At 34.9% G+C, this 18,259-nt stretch overlaps 1 protein-coding gene across 2 annotated transcripts in view; it reads left to right on the top strand.

Moving 5' to 3' along the window:
- Nucleotides 1-2,171: 2,171 nt before the first annotated feature.
- Nucleotides 2,172-18,259, top strand: part of LOC114239651 (sortilin-related receptor-like) — a 50,798-nt gene continuing 34,710 nt past the window's right edge. For both annotated transcript variants that reach the window (XM_089734573.1, XM_089734572.1), the window contains exons 1-4: nt 2,172-2,495; nt 3,045-3,299; nt 5,635-5,796; nt 6,968-7,216. In XM_089734573.1, the coding sequence (XP_089590699.1) occupies nt 2,256-2,495; nt 3,045-3,299; nt 5,635-5,796; nt 6,968-7,216 (906 nt within the window). In that variant the 5' untranslated portion in view covers nt 2,172-2,255. The remainder of the gene's footprint in view (nt 2,496-3,044; nt 3,300-5,634; nt 5,797-6,967; nt 7,217-18,259) is intronic.

Raw genomic sequence — 18,259 nt, 5'->3', positions numbered from 1 at the left:
CGCGTATATCCAGGATTCGTCACCTGATACAATGTTGTATACAGCATTTGAGGATCCTGCGTGGAATCTTTCGAGAGTTCTGACGCACCAAGTAACGCGAGCCGCTTTTAGCTCTTCACAGAGCGAATGCGATATCCATCGGGAAAACAACTTTTTTACATCTAATTGTTCATGCAAGATTATTTGTATTTGACTCATGCCAATGTCTAAAGTTGCCTGAATTTCGCGGTATGTCACATGTCGATCTTCCTCAATCAGCTTACGCACAGCATCAACGTTTTCTTGGGTGACTGCAGTTTTTGGACGACCTTGACGGGGATCATCACTGAGCTTGACACGTCCACGTTGAAACTCAGCAAACCAGCGATAAATTGTGGTTTTGGATGGGGCTTCATCACCAAATGCAGAAATCATCCGGTCAACTCATTGTTTTTGTGTTAAACCACTTCGAAAGTCATAATAAATCATCGCTCTTGAATTTTCTCGAGTCAATTCCATTTTCTCAACGACAAGTTTGACAAAACCTCGTGACAAGACCGAGAATCTTTTTCTAAATAAATAAATGGTATTCGATTTTTAAAACCAAGGAGTTTTCAATTAAAAAGATTTTAATATGACAGGAACAGTGGAAATATTCCATTCCCGATACTTTTAGTGCAGCCTAGTATTATTCTGAATGAACGATATAAACGGGTAATAATGAAACGTCGCCAAATTAGAGTAACATAATCGTGTTAATACTCGTTTATGTGGTACAATTAAAATCTATCTTTTTGTGAGAGTGTGACTAAATGCTTATTTATTACTTTATAGATAATTCCTAGCGTATGGTTTATATATTTTATTTTTCAGATACTGCTAAAATAAGATTATTCAAAGTTAGAAAATTTTATTCTCGAAATTCTAACGCGGTATGTGAAAAAATAAATAAAAAAGGGAATAGATTAATCACAAATACCATCAAAGGTAACATATTAGCGCGCCAGTCCATTTTACGAAATTCTGCTAATTGTTTATGGCCGTTTTCCAATTACAGCACAAGAGCGCATTATGCGGCATAATGCTCAATTAAGCTTCAGCATAATTCGGCATTGTGCGTCACTGAGTCGCATTATGCTCTGTAATTAACCATTACTTAATGGTAGTTTTCCAATTACAGAGCATAATGCGACTCAATGACGCACAATGCCGAATTATGCTGAAGCTTATGCCGCATAATGCGCTCTTGTGCTGTAATTGGAAAACGGCCTATATTATAACCCAAATGAAAAAATGATGAAGACTTTTACGGACAAACTGTATAAAAATGAACCCTTAAGTGACAGTGACACAGATATTGATTTACAAATTATATATAATTTATAATAGTGATTATTAAATACATTGATAATTCCAATAAAATTATGGTTTTCTTTTCACTGTAAAAGCACTGTAATGAGTTTTTTTTTTGTCTATCAATAGTTTTAATTGTGATGAGTTTTATGATTTACTGTATTTTCCTAGTGTGTGCTTAGTGCGAGTTTTTTAACGTTCTCGATAGCGTAAAAGCTAACCCAATTTTGTATGCAGTTGGAACAGCGCCGGCAAACGATCGCATTCCATACAAATATGAGCTAACTTTTACGCTATTGAGAACGTTAAAAAACTCACAATAAGCACACTGATCTACTGTAATTTTACATGCGGAACACAGTATTTTTTTCAATCCAACCTGGCAGCACTGGTTCCAGTCTAGAGATGGGTCGGATTTATTAGAACAGACCTGAGTATTAGGTCTTTTACGAGATTAGGCTGCACCTAATCCCATTTTGTCAATATGTATAATCCACCTGTTCCACCTAATCTTTGTATTCTTAAAACATAAAATCGAATGTTCCGCATACGCTCCCACCTGTTCCTGCCCTATCTCACTTACTTACCTACACGTATCTCACAATCTCTAAATGCCTAATCCTAATCATTCAAATAACGATCCAACGATCACATTAATCAAATTCTAATAACAAAATCAGAACTTGAGATTAGAAATAGGCAGATTGAGATTGCTTGCTAAGTAAAGTATTGGTTGTGAATGAGAATAGGAACATTATGTGGAATAGGTATTTCTTAAGATTAGGAATAGGTGGACCTAGTATCTGATTATGACCCCTATTATGACCCATCTCTATTTCAGTCTATGAAGTATGAATTCATTCCAATCAGTTTTGTCAAAACTGTACGCTTGTTTAGATGTACACTTGAAATGAATTAGCAAAATGTTGTTGGCTTTCAATCGTGTCTTTTTCATTTTAATTTTATATTTAATATCGTGCGTATCTTATTGTGAACAATATGGTGAATTTGAAAATACTTTGTATGTATCCGAAGATGTTTCGAAGTCTGATAGAAGGATGACTGTGATCAATAGATTTACTGAAAATGAAAGTAGCGGATCTTACCGAAGAAAACGTGAAGCTACCACAGTGCAGCCCGTACAAGGAAACGTTAGTACACAGGTAAGTGATTACTTCCTTTTTACATCTCATTCGTCCCCTTGTTTTTAATATACCCATCTAAATATATTGTTATGTTTTCTATATTTTTATCGTTGTGACGTATTGTTTTCAGTACTCAACCGGTACCTGAAGGTCATTTCCCTTCTTATTGTTGTATTTTGTTGTCATAATAGCTTGCGGGTACTAATTACTGTATTTCATGACTTGCAAATTTACAGCTGAAGATGTAAAACTATATATAGCGACGAAATACTTTTTTGAATTGACGTTTATATAAATTCAATACATACTGTTTAGAATTTGGCTTTTCTACTAATTAAGGTGTTCTGTTCGGTTTTCGCGAGTTCTAGACACACTTATAACTATTTTTATAGTTACAAAATTGTAAATTATTTGAAAAGTCGAAAATAATATAATGATATTAAAAGCGACATATAAACGTAAAAGTAGTTATGGTTATTAAAGCTGTAAATTCCTTTGTGTTCAAAATTTAAAAAATAGCTTTAAATAAGTTTTGCATTGTTAATTTAAGTTCAATGCTCCCCACAGATTACTCATCTGAATGACAGTCATCAACAGCTTATGGTCCACTGGGTTGGAGAAGGCTCTAATGTAATAATTTGCCTTGCCAGAGATTCTATTCCTAGGAACAAAGGAGTGATTTCACCATCAGCACTTTTTATATCATATGATTATGGCAAAACCTTTATGAATAAAACAGAAAGTTTTAAACTTGGTGATACATCCAATAATGGTTATGCTCAGCTTGATAAATTCTTCAATCACCCTAAATATCCAGAATTTGTAAGTATATATATTTTGTAGTATATTTCAATAATTACCTTAAAAACTTTTCATTTAAGTGCAATTCTTTCATTAGTTCGGTTTCATTATTTACATCTGAAGGTATAAAAACAAGATTTTTTTATCTTTAAATCAGGTTGATTAAAATAATGATAGGAACAAATAAAAGACGTGGGTATTAAAAAAAAAGTCTAGCTTGGACTATTATTAACTAGCATAGATAGTCTGAAGTTATAATCCAACTTAGATGAAATTAATAAAAATATGTTTTATTTACATTTACTAGTTATGAGCAATCAAAACTGCTTGAATAATGTAACAAACAACTGACCAACTATGTAAATTTTTGTATTCAAAAGATTGAAATAATCTTGTATTCTGTATTCTTGTATAAATAAAATTTATTTTGGGTTTCATTCACATGTCGTACCTTTAGAATTATAGAGACTCAACCCAAAAAAATGTTTTTTTTAGGAAAACATGAAATAGTTTTCAAACCAAAAAAATGTAGAGGAAAGGGAGAGAGTGAAAGAGACCGATGGATAATTTTCTCCCTGCATAAGCAACTTATGGTCTTTTAATTATTAAGAGTCACTGAAAAGGGTTGTTTAAGGTCCATTTTTGAAAGAATGTTAAAATTCCCGCCTATTTCTGCCGTGAAGCAGTAATGCGTTTCGGTTTGAAGGATGGGGCAGCCGTTGTAACTATACTTGAGACCTAAGAACTTATCTCAAGGTGGGTGGCGCATTTACGTTATAGATGTCTATAGGGCTCCAGTAACCACTTAACACAAGGTGGGCTGTGAGCTCGTCCACCCATGTAAGGAATAAAAAAAAATGCATAACAATAGATTAGTTTGTTCTATTCACAATTTAAACCTGTACAGGTTTGTTTAAGGTCAGCGACATTTTACATCGAAATTACATAGTTGTTTAGTTTTTGCATATTCAAGTATGCGTCCAAGCATCATATTCAGCATCATATTTAGATTATGGCGCATTTTCGTAGATGTCTATGGGCTCCAGTACCACTTAACACTAGGTGGGCTGTGAGCTCGTCCACCCATCTAAGCAATAAAAAAAATATTCAAATATTTCGAAATGGGCCTATAATTCTAAAGGTGCAATGTGATAAATTATATATTTAACAGCTTACATGGTCATGGATACACATAAGATTAAGTAGAACCTTTGTCTCTATTTCATGACTTCAATCTGTGAAATTCAATAAAAAATCAATTTAATACACCAGAAAGTGATAACAAAGTTAATTAATGCCCAGTTAATGCTTAATGAACTATATGAAATTTTGTGATAAAACTAGTTATCTATTAACAACAAATTTGTTTTTGATAAGAACTAATTTTGATACTCAACTCAATTGCTCTGTTGATATTACTCAATTCTCCATTAAATTGTAAATAAAAACTGTTAGTCAATCATTGTTGAACTATTTTGGTTGACAGAACTACCTTGGTTATTTAATTATATAATTACCAACAATATTCATCTTAAAAAAAAATATTTTAAACAGTTACGAACCCATGAATTTGATAGAAGTATTTAAATAACTGCATACCTAATCAGATTAGTAATTGTCACAAGACAGAATAAACATAATCTATAAATAAGAAAAAAATTCAGACAGGAACTTGCTAATTGATGATTTTGGCTGTTGGTCACAGAATCACATTATTATCTCTTGGCATCTGTATCATAGAAGACTGTAGACATACGACTAAGGGATTCTTTGGAGGATGGGATTTAGCATTATCTAAGTATTGTACAGCATACTGTGATTGTCAACCAGACTTACTTGTTATCCTACATAACTCTGCTGTTTTAGTTTGACAAACCTACATTATGATTTTGCTATCGATCTTATCTCTAAGTATTGGTGACTGCATTAACTTTTTTTTTTTATGGCTTAGATGGGTGTTCGAGCTCGCAGCCCACCTGGTGTTAAGGGGTTACTGGAGCCCATAGACATCTACAGCGTAAATGCGCCACCCACCTTGAGACATAAGTTCTAAGGTCTCAGGTATAGTTACAACGGCTGCCCCACCCTTCAAACCGAAACGCATTACTGCTTCTATTGGTTGGGTAACCATCATAGAGTACATTATTTACCAAGTATTCATGAGTAAATACAAAATCACTAAGAATCATAGAAGTAGAATAAATGTGGATACATATATAATGGATAATAATATTTTAAAGATCATTAGATACAAAAAATCTTCCTCCGTTCACTAACAAACTGCAAAACAATTTAAATACTTATTGGAATTGTATGTAATATAAAATTAATATACTGCACATTTTCTCCATAATAGTGTGTATTTGTGGATTCCACAAATAAGAAGTTATATTATACCAGCGATAACGGGCGAAATATACATCGATCCGACTTGACCTTCTCTCCCAGCGAGCTTGCTTTTGATGAAGAGTTCCCTGATAAGTATGTCATTTTGGACAAAGTCGACATTAACAGAAAGGTGGGTACATACGTAATTCTGTTTAATTTGTGTATTCGATAATCACGACGTGAAATCCGTTTTAGCATCTTTTGAATAGAGATAAATAAAAAAATTGACATTGACAGTACTATCGAAAAACAAGGTGTGTTTGAACCGATTTGTTCGTTATAATCTTCCCAAAATAAGTTTGTAGGACGTAATGACGATTATTCACTGTTCTACTGTACTTTGCTACCTCAGTAAAATCATAAGTGTTAAAAGATAATAGCATTTTAAAAACACACCTTTCACTAAAGAATTTAATTTTCTCCTTAGTCTACGAGTAAATAGCCATTAATGCAATTTCTTTCGTTTGCCTACAAAGATAGGTATAGTCGATAGAACTCAGCCGTTATTGTGTCAAAGTGGAATAAGTAATATACATATTGTTTTAAAAACATTCATTCTTCATAATGGTTAAACTATTGAATAGGCTAACGACCCAACTCGTGTTAAGCTAAACTCACCATGGATGTAGTTGAAATATTTACCTTTCAGACCAGAGAGCATTTATTTATTTTTATGCAGATACAGACAGAGAGAGTGCTATAATAGAATCGCAATATGCCTTATCTACAATTATGAGAATTTATAAAATTTGCGGAACACAAAAACTAAAAACTACGATACTAAAAAAATCTTGTCCTTCTTCAAACGAGGCTTGTGGAGAGTGTTAACCGGTAAACAGCGGCTTGGTTCTGCCCCTGGCATTGCTGAAGTCCATGGTAAACACTAACCATCAGGTGGGCCGTAAGCTCGTCTGCCTACAAAAAAAAGGGGTCCATAAATAAAAATGAGATCTAACCTCACGATAATCTCATAAACTGTACGTTGCTCTGTCATGGTAGACTTAAAAATGTCTCGAAATAAATAATAAAATACTTACATAATATTATTATCATCCATAATAAAAAACAAGTTCGCACAATGGACGGTGTTATCGCTAACAGCGACTTACCCTAAATCTTGACTGGTATTGGCAAAATGTTTCATGTAACACAATAATCAAATAAAAATAAAGTAAACGTTCTGAGGAAAAAAATTTTTTTTTTGTGGCTTTGTTATATTCTATACTTTCTCGAATTGAGTTTCTTAATAGGTACAGCAAGGCGTTCTCGGGTTTTATTTTTAACGATCTCTTTATTTTCAGCTGTATCTAACACTAGATGGGGGGAAAACATTTAAAATGATCCAAAGTTTTGTGAAGACCTTCGTCTGGTCGTCTGGCCCTGGATTCTCCAAAGTATTCTATGTAGAGCGATGGAAGCCAGATGGAACGAGTGCTGTTTTGAGTGCAAGCGATCCCACCGATCTTATCAATGCTGAGGTGTTGTTTGAAGAGACGAAGGATTTCCAGGTGAAAGGCGATTACATGTTCGCGACGAAACAGTCGAAAGAGGTAAGCGTTTACGAATCATTCGTCATTTAATTTTTAAATGATTCGAGGGATGAAGGACTATTTGACTTAAGCGACATTTTTGGAATATTACAGGAGAACTGTAAAGTAAAAAATTGGTTAAAATTACTGGTGGTAGGACCTCTTGTGAGTCCGCGCGGGTGGGTACCTCCACCCTGCCTATTTCTGCCGTGAAGCAGTAATGCGTTTCGGTTTGAAGGGTGGGGCAGCCGTTGTAACTATACTTGAGACCTTAGAACTTATATCTCAAAGTGGGTGGCGCATTTACGTTGTAGATGTCTATGGGCTCCAGTAACCACTTATCATCAGGTGGGCTGTGAGCTCGTCCATCCAACTAAGTAATAAAAAAAATATGGAAAAATATAATAAAAAAAATTTTCAGCTATTCGAATGGAGTAAACTTAATTGAAGTTCAATTAAAAACATCGTACTGTTGATGCTAATACCAAGTAACCGCACCTTAAATAACAAAGATAAATGTCGCGTATTAAGCAAAATGTTGCTTAAACCAAATACCCCTCGATATATTATTTACATACATTCGAATGTACATAATGATTCCACATAATGTTTCCAATTAGTACCTATACAAAGGACCTATAGGCACGTGTCTCAGATAATCAGTTCAAATGTCAATATCAACGAAAAAGGTTTTTTTAGTTGTTTGCAAAATAATAAATGCGCATTGTCTCTGTATTTTCACACAATAATACGTTCATAGTCTTTGTTGACTGTTATCAGTCAATACACTGTCGTCTGAAAGTGATATTATTGTATACAAGCGTTATCGATCTGGCCTTGTTACGTTCCTGTCCCACGTAAAATTTATACGTACTTTGATAATGATTGTTTAATTATTCATTTTCTGACATGCGTTCTATAGTCAATTCCGAATGCTCTTTGTTGTATTACTTCCTTTAAACATTTAGCACAAAAAAGATTTTTTTAACGTGTTAACACGTGTTAAAGTGTTAACACTTAAACAAGCAATTCTTGTATATAAATATAATATACTAGCGACCCGCCCTCGCTTCGCTTCGGAAACATTAAAACACACATGAAATAAAAAAAAAAAAAAAAAAAAAAAAAAAAGTAGCCTATGTTCATCAGGGACAATGTCGGCTTCTAATGGAAAAAGAATTTTTCAAATCGGTCCAGTAGTTTCGGAGCCTATTCGAAACAAACAAACAAACAAATCTTTCCTCTTTTTTTTTTTTTTTTTTTATTGCTTATCTGTGTGGACGAGCTCACAGCCCACCTGATGTTAAGTGGTTACTGGAGCCCATAGACATCTACAACGTAAATGCGCCACACACCTTGAGATATAGTTCTAAGGTCTCAGTATAGTCACAACGGCTGCCCCACCCTTCAAACCGAAACGCATTACTGCTTCACGGCAGAAATAGGCGGGGCGGTGGTACCTACCCGTGCGGACTCACAAGAGGTCCTACCACCAGTAATTACGCAAATTATAATTTTGCGGGTTTCATTTTTATTACACGATGTTATTCCTTCACCGTGGAAGTCAACCGTGAACATTTGTTGAGTACGTATTTCATTAGAAAAATTGGTACCCGCCTGCGGGATTCGAACACCGGTGCATCGCTTCAACACGAATGCACCGGACGTCTTATCCGTTAGGCCACGACGACCAAAATCTTTATAATATTAGTAATATATATGATCTGAATCTCGGAAACGGCTCCAACGATTTTCATAAAATTTATACAGGGGATTTCGGGGGCGATAAATCGATCTAGCTACGATTTATTTTCAGAAAATGTTGTTTTATTCGTTTTTTCAATAATCAACTTTATCGATAATTTTGATTCTTTCTTTAAATAACCAGTTCTTTTTTTTTATTATTCTGTCGGGAAGATCGAAAAATATTATTCATATTTCATCATTTTATCAATATGTAATTCGCATTTAAATATAATTTCTAAAAAACCCAATTTATCAATAAAAAATACCGAGCAAAGCTCAGTCATTATCTAGTAATGAAAAATCGAGTATTCTTCAAGCCACGGTGCTCACCGGTGAGCCTTATCTTACTGATCCATTCGGGCCATGAGAGTCGACTGCAGGGCTGTCAGATGTAAAATTAAGATAATAGTATACCACCTTTAAAAAAGTAGTACATTTCGTAGTTTTGAATAAAAACAATAGTACACATCAAAAATATTTTTTACTATAGGTACATAATTACATATGCTTTTTATACAATACATTGCTTGTCATTTTAGCCATCATTTCTTTACTTGGTTTAAAATTAGCACATTTACCTGCTTCATTTAAAACATGTTGTTTGGCCAGCAAGGTACCATTGATACTTTCATTGGATAAACTATTTCAAATTTTAGTGAAAATTGGGATATCGACTTATACTTTTCAAAATGTCTATTATCACATCGCCCCAAAAGTTATCAGGGCTTGTTGTCAAATTAATCTTTTTATTTATTGTATTTGGCAGATTTCGCCATTCTTTATCAATTTTTTGCATCTCATTTTCATTGCCTACAATTCGAGGGACCAATATCATCAAAGGCTGTAGGGATGGGATCTTATTTCTGTATGAGTTAGATAGGTACTGCATTTGTGGGCAGTAAGCATTGCAATTTTGATAAAATAGGGTCATTTAAATCATATCGCAAAAAGTCTCCAACCAAATATAAAATATCATCCTTCCACAGACTACCAAGTGAACATAAGCATTTATGTAGACCATAGACTTAGATGTTGACGAAGCGAGTTCGTTCGTTCTCTAACTGTATGTTGTTAACTATATACTGTTACTGTAAATGTTTCCAAATATAGTATAAACTAGAATTTTTATACATTTAAATAAAAGACGGCTAGGTTTTAAAAAGTAGTATTTTAGCCGTACGACTTTCGTATTGCGATTGTACAAGGAAAAAATTTTGAAATAGTCGTACAAATACTATTTAAATGGTACATCTGACAGCGCTGGTCGACTGTGAGGCTTTTAAAATATTTAAAATAGATGTAAAAGTCGCTAATTTTTATCATGCTTTGATATTAGCATTTTATTCATTTTAGAATGAAAATCTGAAGTTGATAAAAATTACTGATACCCTGATTTGGGCTTGGCCCGATTGGTATCGCACGCTAGGCCCACCGGTGGGTAAAGCGTACAACGTGTTAATTTAAAATATTATTAAAAAACCACGATTGGAGTATACCTTAGAAAACACTAACGGTTTCGTTGGATGAATATTACTAAATTACAGCCCACTGAGTTTCTTGACGGATCTTCTCAGTGGGTTGCGTTTCCGATCCGGTGGTAGATTCTGCGAAGCACTGCTCTTGCTAGGGTTGTCAGTGCTAGCAACACCGGCTTGAGCCCCAAGAGCTCACATATACGCTAGGGTAACGCTGATATAGCCTCTCAAGGCTATCGGCATAGGTAGGGAAAAAAAGAAAAAAAAAACTAAATTATGCGTAGTCTCATTGTTTTATTGGGTCGAAATTGATGCTCTGGTAGGTCATGGCTCCCCGCCCCCTCGCACAACGTAGAATCGACGCAAAGACACTGATAGCAACTTAGTTTTGCAACAGAGCTGCCTTGTTTGGATATTTAATACTGTCTTTGCAAAATGTTAAAACAAAATTAGTTCATTAAATTCGGTATAATAATATATTTCCACATAAATTTGGGTTTTGACCACGACCATATATGTATATCATTTTAACAAATTAATATTTAGTAGTATTTCGTAAGATGTACGTCTTTTAGCGATCATCATTCAATTAATTGATGTCTGTTTTGTTTCACCTTGCAAAAAATATCGTTTTTTTTCCTCGTAAAGGCGGATTGACCTCAATATTTTAATGTAATTTTATAGTTACTGGCCTCGGAGTTTTAACATTTTTTTTTGTTTGCTGATAGACAACAGATCTGTTGGATCGAGCAACAATTAAATAGGAATACAAAGTTTTATAATATCTGAATAAAATTTTATTTACTTCAACTTTACAGACCTCGAGTTTTTTTTAGAGCCACGGTTGTGACATATTTTTGAATATCCTAAAATAATTTGAACGATTAATGCTTAAATAGGCGCGAGAAAAATCAAGACGAAATAATTAATTAAACATAATAATTATTTTTCGAAATGTGAAGGTCTGTGTTGCAACTTATTTTCTGAGTAATAAAAGCTTTTTAAAAGATTAAACACTCTGCTAATTGTGCATATGAGCCTCGGTGAGCACCATCAGTCGGGCCGATAGACAGCGATGACTAAAATCATATAATTAATTTATTTATTTTGATAGGCACGCACGTGCTCACGGCCCATCTTGTGTTAAGTGCTTACCGCAACTCATAGCTACAACGTAAACACTAACCACCTCGAGACGAGATCAAATTCTTAATTGGATTTTATATTTTTTAATTAAATAAATTAAATGTTGATTCATTTCTGGTTTGCAACAGTTGATGACGTGTTTGTGGTGGCGTCTTCTTTTAGTTAGCAGAAAATTACGGAGTTCATAAATGATTATCTTTTTGAGAATTCCGTAGAATCTAAATCTAAGTCATAGCACATTTATAAACAGGTAAACAACAAGTTAGCGCCGCGTGTTTTACGATGAATTTATCACGTCTTTCCTTGTTATTTGTATGTAGCGTGAGGTGTAGTTATAATAAATATTAGATTCCAAACCAAAAGGTAGGCAGGTGCTTGGCTTTGCTTCTGGCATTGCTAAAGCAGTCCATGAGCGACGGTAACCACTCACTATCAGATGTGCCGTATGCTCGTCTGTCTATAAGGACAATAAAATAAAGATAGATGATAACTTTTTCGAATTTTGCGTTTATTCATTTTTCTTTGCATTACATTAAGTTTCTTTTCAATTTAAATACGTTCTGTATAAAAATTATATTTCTTTATGAGCAACTACACCACAATACAGAATTTACGGATAGTTTTAATAGTAGCATTGATCTCCATACCTACTTTATGTGATGATATCATAGCGTTTCGGTTCTCTTTATCATCACATTCCATATTAATATTTTAAAAAGATGAACGCGAAAATGAGGAAACACAATTAATGTTTAAGTGAGAATGCCAAGGTGCGATGTAATATTTTACATTTTTTTTAATGTAAGAATATTGATAGTCTGACTATATTTATTTAAAGGTTTACAGACCTACCTACCGCCTTAAGTAGCTTTTAGTTAAATTTTGCTAATTTGTTGCCTAAAGATCGATTTAAAATTAACAAGAGGTTACAAGGTCTTTGCTACTGAATAACTAATTATTAATTAAGGACCTGCTATAATCAAAAATTATAAATATATTTTCGAATACTTTGAAGTCTGTTGGGACCTCTTTGAAATTTCTTTTTTTTTTCTACCTATGCTGATAGCTTTCAGAGGCTATTTCAGCTTCACCCTAACATGTGCACCCTAAGAAATGCTATCGCTGGCCCTAGCAAGAGCAGTGCTTCGCAGAATCTACCACCGGATCGAAATCGCGACCCACTGAGAAGATCCGGCGAGAAACTCAGTGGGCTGTGTCTGTGGGTTTGAAATCTACGTTAATTAATATAGTAATGATAAAGATAAAACATTGGATGATAGAAAGAGATAGCTGTTTATTCGTATGATTAATGTGGTATTCTCGGTTTGGTTTGTTCAAAAGTATGTTTATCAATCACTGAGTAATGGAAGCCCGGCTGAGGGTGCGGAAGTTGCTTGTTGAGTGTGAACGAGATAATTTGCCGTGCTTGCCCTCCGTCTCGGACATTGCTCAATTGCCTAAATCAATTTGACGCTCGCTTAATTTAATAAGCGTATCATTTATATTGTATTTGTATAAAGTGTACGAGATTGATGTTTTTTTTTTTTTAATTGCTTAGATGGGTGGACGAGCTCACAGCCCACCTGATGTTAAGTGGTTACTGGAGCCCATGGACATTTAAAACGTAAATGCGCCACCTACCTTGAGATATAAGTTCCAAGATCTCAGTATAGTTACAACGGCTACCCCACCCTTCAAACCGAAACGCATTACTGCTTCACGGCAGAAATAAGCAGGGCGGTGGTACCTACCCGCGCGGACTCACAAGAAGTCCTACCACCAGTCGTATCTTTATGCGCGAGTATAGCAAGAGTAACCGACTATGTTGATGATAGCCCGTGTCTGTGGCGCCATTGAACATTGTCTTGCAGCTGTTCCTCCGCGTAATTTGTGTTCTCTGTGTGGTGGGAGTGGCGGATGAAAGGCGATTGCGTGCAGCCAAGATGCGAATTTTGCAATGGATCTGTGGAGTAACGAGAATGGATAGAATAAGGAATGAATATGTTAGAGGAAGTCTGAAAGTGGCATCTGTGACAGAGAAGTTGAGAAGTGCGCCTTTGGGATGGTATGGACATGTGATGAGACGAAATTAAAATGATGTTGTTAAGAGAGTTTTAACTATGAATGTGGAAGGCTTTAGAGGAAGAGGTAGATTTCAGAAAAAATGGATGGATTGCGTGAAAGACGATATGTGTAAGAGGGAAGTGAGTGAAGAAACGGTATATGATAGAGGAGCATGGAAGGAGAAAACATGTTGCGCTGACCCCAGGTAACTGGGAGAAGGGCAGCAGAATGATCATGGCTGGTGTGTGTGGGGGGTGGTGGATCGTGTAATGCGTGGCAGTTTCGTCTTGGTCATTTGTTTTAAGAATTAATAACAAATTTTTTGAAGAGTACTTAACGGTAGGCAGCGGCTTGGCTGTGCCCCTGGCATTGCTGATAGCCAGGTGGGTCGTATGCTCGTCTGCCTACAAGGGCAATAAAAAAACTACCACACTGTACGGCAATCGCGTTGAGGCGTTCTTGATTTTCGATAATCGCTCGACACGAGGATGAAATCACCTCTATCCGTCTAAACGTCTACGCTAAGAAGTATGAGCGTCACGGACGTATGTAATTTCGTTTTTGGACCGCGCAATTGTGAAAGTTGTTACGTTATGTTCGGTACCTACGTTAAACGAGACATATATTACATATCGACGCTTGAAAGGCAAACGTGACTAAGCGACAATAACTGCTTTGTACATAAATGATAGGCAATAACCATATTCGATGCGCAAAAAATATATATTTCTAGGTCTATTAAAATCATTTCAATCCTACAGCTAGATTCGATAAAATAGATTTTTTTTTCAGGTATTTCAACTTTAAATAATAATTAGTCTACTGTAAAGTTCGCGCATTGTAGCTTAGTCACGTTTGCCTTTCAAGCGTCGATATGTAGGTATAATGCAAGATAATACTGTGTAGCTAATCGACTCGTGTATTATAGAAAAATATCCTTTAAATTAAATTTAGCGTCATTAATGTTTTTGCGAGAGTTCTTTATTTACAATGTACTATTATTTTAGTTTAGAGCAAAAAAAATAGTCTTAAACTATTCACATTGATGGCTGTTTAGACGGTTTATTATTCGAAAAGTGTTTCATCGAATTGAGAATGCTATTTAAATTAAGTGCAAATGTTAGTATTTCGTTGTTAGCGTTACAACGAAACATATTTGAATTAAACTAAAGCGGCTTGTTATTTGACTATTGAACAAGCAGCCAGTCAATATTTGTTTGTGGTATGTACTTAAATGGGTAATCATTCACATTATGACTATATTTTAACAAAGCATTTATATTCGTTATTTAAAACATATTAAATTATTTGACCTGATTGATTGATTCATCAATACACGAGCTGAACAATTAAAAAAAAAAAGTGTAATAAAAATTTTACTGATGGTAGGACCTCTTGTGAGTCCGCGCGGGTAGGTACCACCGCCCTGCCTATTTCTGCCGTGAAGCAGTAGGTAATGCGTTTCGGTTTGAAGGGCGGGGCAGCCGTTGTAACTATACTGAGATCTTAAAACTTATATTTCAAGGTGGGTGGCGCATTTACGTTGTAAATGTCCATGGGCTCCAGTAACCACTTAACACCAGGTGGGCTGTGAGCTCGTCCACCCATCTAAGCAATAAAAAAAAAACAATTGTAGATCGAATTTGTTCAAATGTAAAATACAAAATTTGCCAGTAACACATGAATAAGCATAATAAAGAGATACATATCCGGTGTGGAAGTAGCTGGAGGAAGCGGCTCGGCTCTGACCCTGGCATTGCTCATGTGCTTGAGCGATAGTGCCACTACACTGGAAAACGCGTTAATATCACTAAAGGGTACGCACGTATTGAAGCATGGTAACTGTTTAATATTATAAACAGTCATATTAACGGGATTTAATTAAAACAGTACATACATACTGTATATTTGAAGTATATTAGCTCGACTGTCAACTAAGCTAATAAAATTCTTCGAATTGAGCAGTAATGCGTTTCGGTTTGAAGGGTGGGGCAGCCGTTGTAACTATACTTGAGAACGTAGAACTTATATCTCAAGGTGGGTGGCGCATTTACGTTATAGATGTCTATGGGCTCCAGTAACCACTTAACAACAGGTGGGCTGTGAGCTCGTCCACCCATCTAAGGAATAAAAAAAAAAATAACGCATAACAGTAGATTAATTTGTTCTATTCACAATTTAAACCTGTACAGGTTTTTTTAAGGTCTTTTTTTTTATTGCTTAGATGTGTGGACGAGCTCACAGCCCACCTGGTGTTAAGTGGTTACTGGAGCCCATAGACATCTACAGCGTAAATGCGCCACACACCTTGAGATATAAGTTCTAAGATCTCAGTATAGTTACAACGGCTGCCCCACCCTTCAAACCGAAACGCATTATTGCTTCACGGCAGAAATAGGCGGGGCGGTGGTACCTACCCGTGCGGACTCACAAGAGGTCCTACCACCACTAATCCTACCACCAGTAAGGTCAGCGCCATTTTACATCGAAATTACATAGTTGTTTAGTTTTTGCATATTCAAGTGTGCGTCCAAGCATCATATTCAGCTAAAAAGATATTATTTACGTTCAAGCGACTAGTGTCGTTTACATTTTGTGTTAATTTACACGATGATTCAGAAAATATTAAATCTGTTGTTGTGTGAATCATACGAAATGTCGTCGCTTAGCCGACAACGCCGAGCAAGTCATGTGTTTTATTGAACTCCAGAGACAAAGTACTTAATTTTTTTCTATGGTTTTTTTAAGAGGCACTTTTTTTTTATTGCCTTAGTAGGCAGACGGGCATACGGCCCACCTGTTGGTGAGTGGTTACCATCACCCATAGATTTCAGCAATGCCAGGGGCAGAGCCAAGCCGCTGCCTACCGCTTAATACTCTCTTGCGATGCAGTAGTTTTCTAGGTTTTCTAAATCTCCATACAACGTTGAATCGTGGTTTGTAAGATTAGCTTGATTGTTCATTCAATGTTTGGTTTAATAAAAACTATAAATGTGGTGTCGTGGGACACCAGGTAGGAACGAAGTTCCTTCGGCTAATGTAGAATCGACACAATTTGCAAAAAAAAAATCGTGCTCAATTTTATGTTAGTTTTCTTGATTTTTCTCTTAAAATTTGCTGATTAGTTTTTATTTAAGTACAGGAAAGTATTTAGGAAATTCAGTATTTTAGGAAATAATAAATTACGTAAAATAAAAATAAAATCGTAATTCAAATTATCAATTAAAATAACAAAATATGTCTCTTTATTTTTGTTTGACAACATAAAATTACATAGAAATAGAAATAATTACAAAATAGAGAGAGAAGGGATGAGAGAACGAAAAGAAAGAGGGAGAAAGAGAAAGGTATTATACACTACTCGCTTGTGTATACGACTGTCGCGCCTGCGGACGTCTCATTTAACGGTTTTATGCCACGCACTTTTTTCCACGGATTTTTTCCATGGATTTTTTCTTACGGTTTTACTATCACATTTTTTTCAGTTCGGTCGCGCAGCAAAATCCCTATCCCCTCCAAGCCTGCCGTAAGGGACATTGTTCCAATAACTGAAGTGGAAATGCAGTCATAAATCTGCTTTTTAAGTTTTTAAACACTTGGGTCATACAAAGAACCCTTTCTTTGGTTTCGAGAGGCTTAATAGTCTACCCGTGTAGAGTTGTTTATAAATAAATTTGTGGTCAATTTAAACATCCGAAATTACATGTTTGGTAAAAGAGGTACAGGCATCACTATAAAATAAATATTTTTTTTTCTTTAAGAATATTAGTAAGCAACGACTTTCTCAAGCATAAGGACGTTTCTGAAAACGTAATACTTTTAAATAAAGATTGCATATCCTATAGGTATGCTAAACTGATCCTATTTTTCTTTTTCTTCTAACTTCCTACAAAAACTTTATACTATTGTGGGTTATTATCGCGTTTATTATTTTGATTTTTATTATATCCGACGGTATGAATACTTTAACAGTTTTCGTGGTCACGGACGTCTGTAATAATAAAATGACGTAGTAATTTAATTTTTTTTTTATTGCTTAAAATAATGAATGTCAGATTAAGTTGTAAAATTGGTTTTTGTTTCTTATGCTATCCATCCATAGGTAGTTAATAAAGAGTATCGTTTACCTGTTTGTTAAATTTTCACAAAAATATTTGAAATAGTCCTCCGTAGATGTTGAGTTTTGGGTCTGCTAAAAACTAAGCAAATTTGATTTTCGCGGTATTGTTAGCTAACTTACATCTGTTGTACACTGTTTATATTTACGTAATAGTGATCAAAATTGTAATATAGTCGAATCGACATAGTTTAGAGTCAACACTTTTATCATAAATATCATAATGTTTCGAGGTAAAGGAAAGTCATTGTCAAGACGATACTTTCGACAAAAATATTAAACATATTATTATTTTTTTGTTATATTAATTAATTTGAAAGGTTTATACGTAATAAGGGTAAACGTTCCAAATAATAACAATCGTGCTCAATTGAATATACATACATACATAATATATGTAACTAGTGGAATACGGTCACGCATTGCTCTGGTATCGTTAATTGTTTTTCAATTTCGATATTCGGAAACTACTATGTCGAACTTTTCGTTCGTTGTAAGAAGCACTATGACATAACC

The sequence above is a fragment of the Bombyx mandarina genome, chromosome 18 (genome assembly GCF_030267445.1).
Source record: "Bombyx mandarina strain Sakado chromosome 18, ASM3026744v2".
In the NCBI taxonomy this organism is placed as follows: domain Eukaryota; kingdom Metazoa; phylum Arthropoda; class Insecta; order Lepidoptera; family Bombycidae; genus Bombyx; species Bombyx mandarina.
Note: the sequence above shows the minus strand (reverse complement) of the source record. Positions and strands in the feature narration are given on the sequence as shown.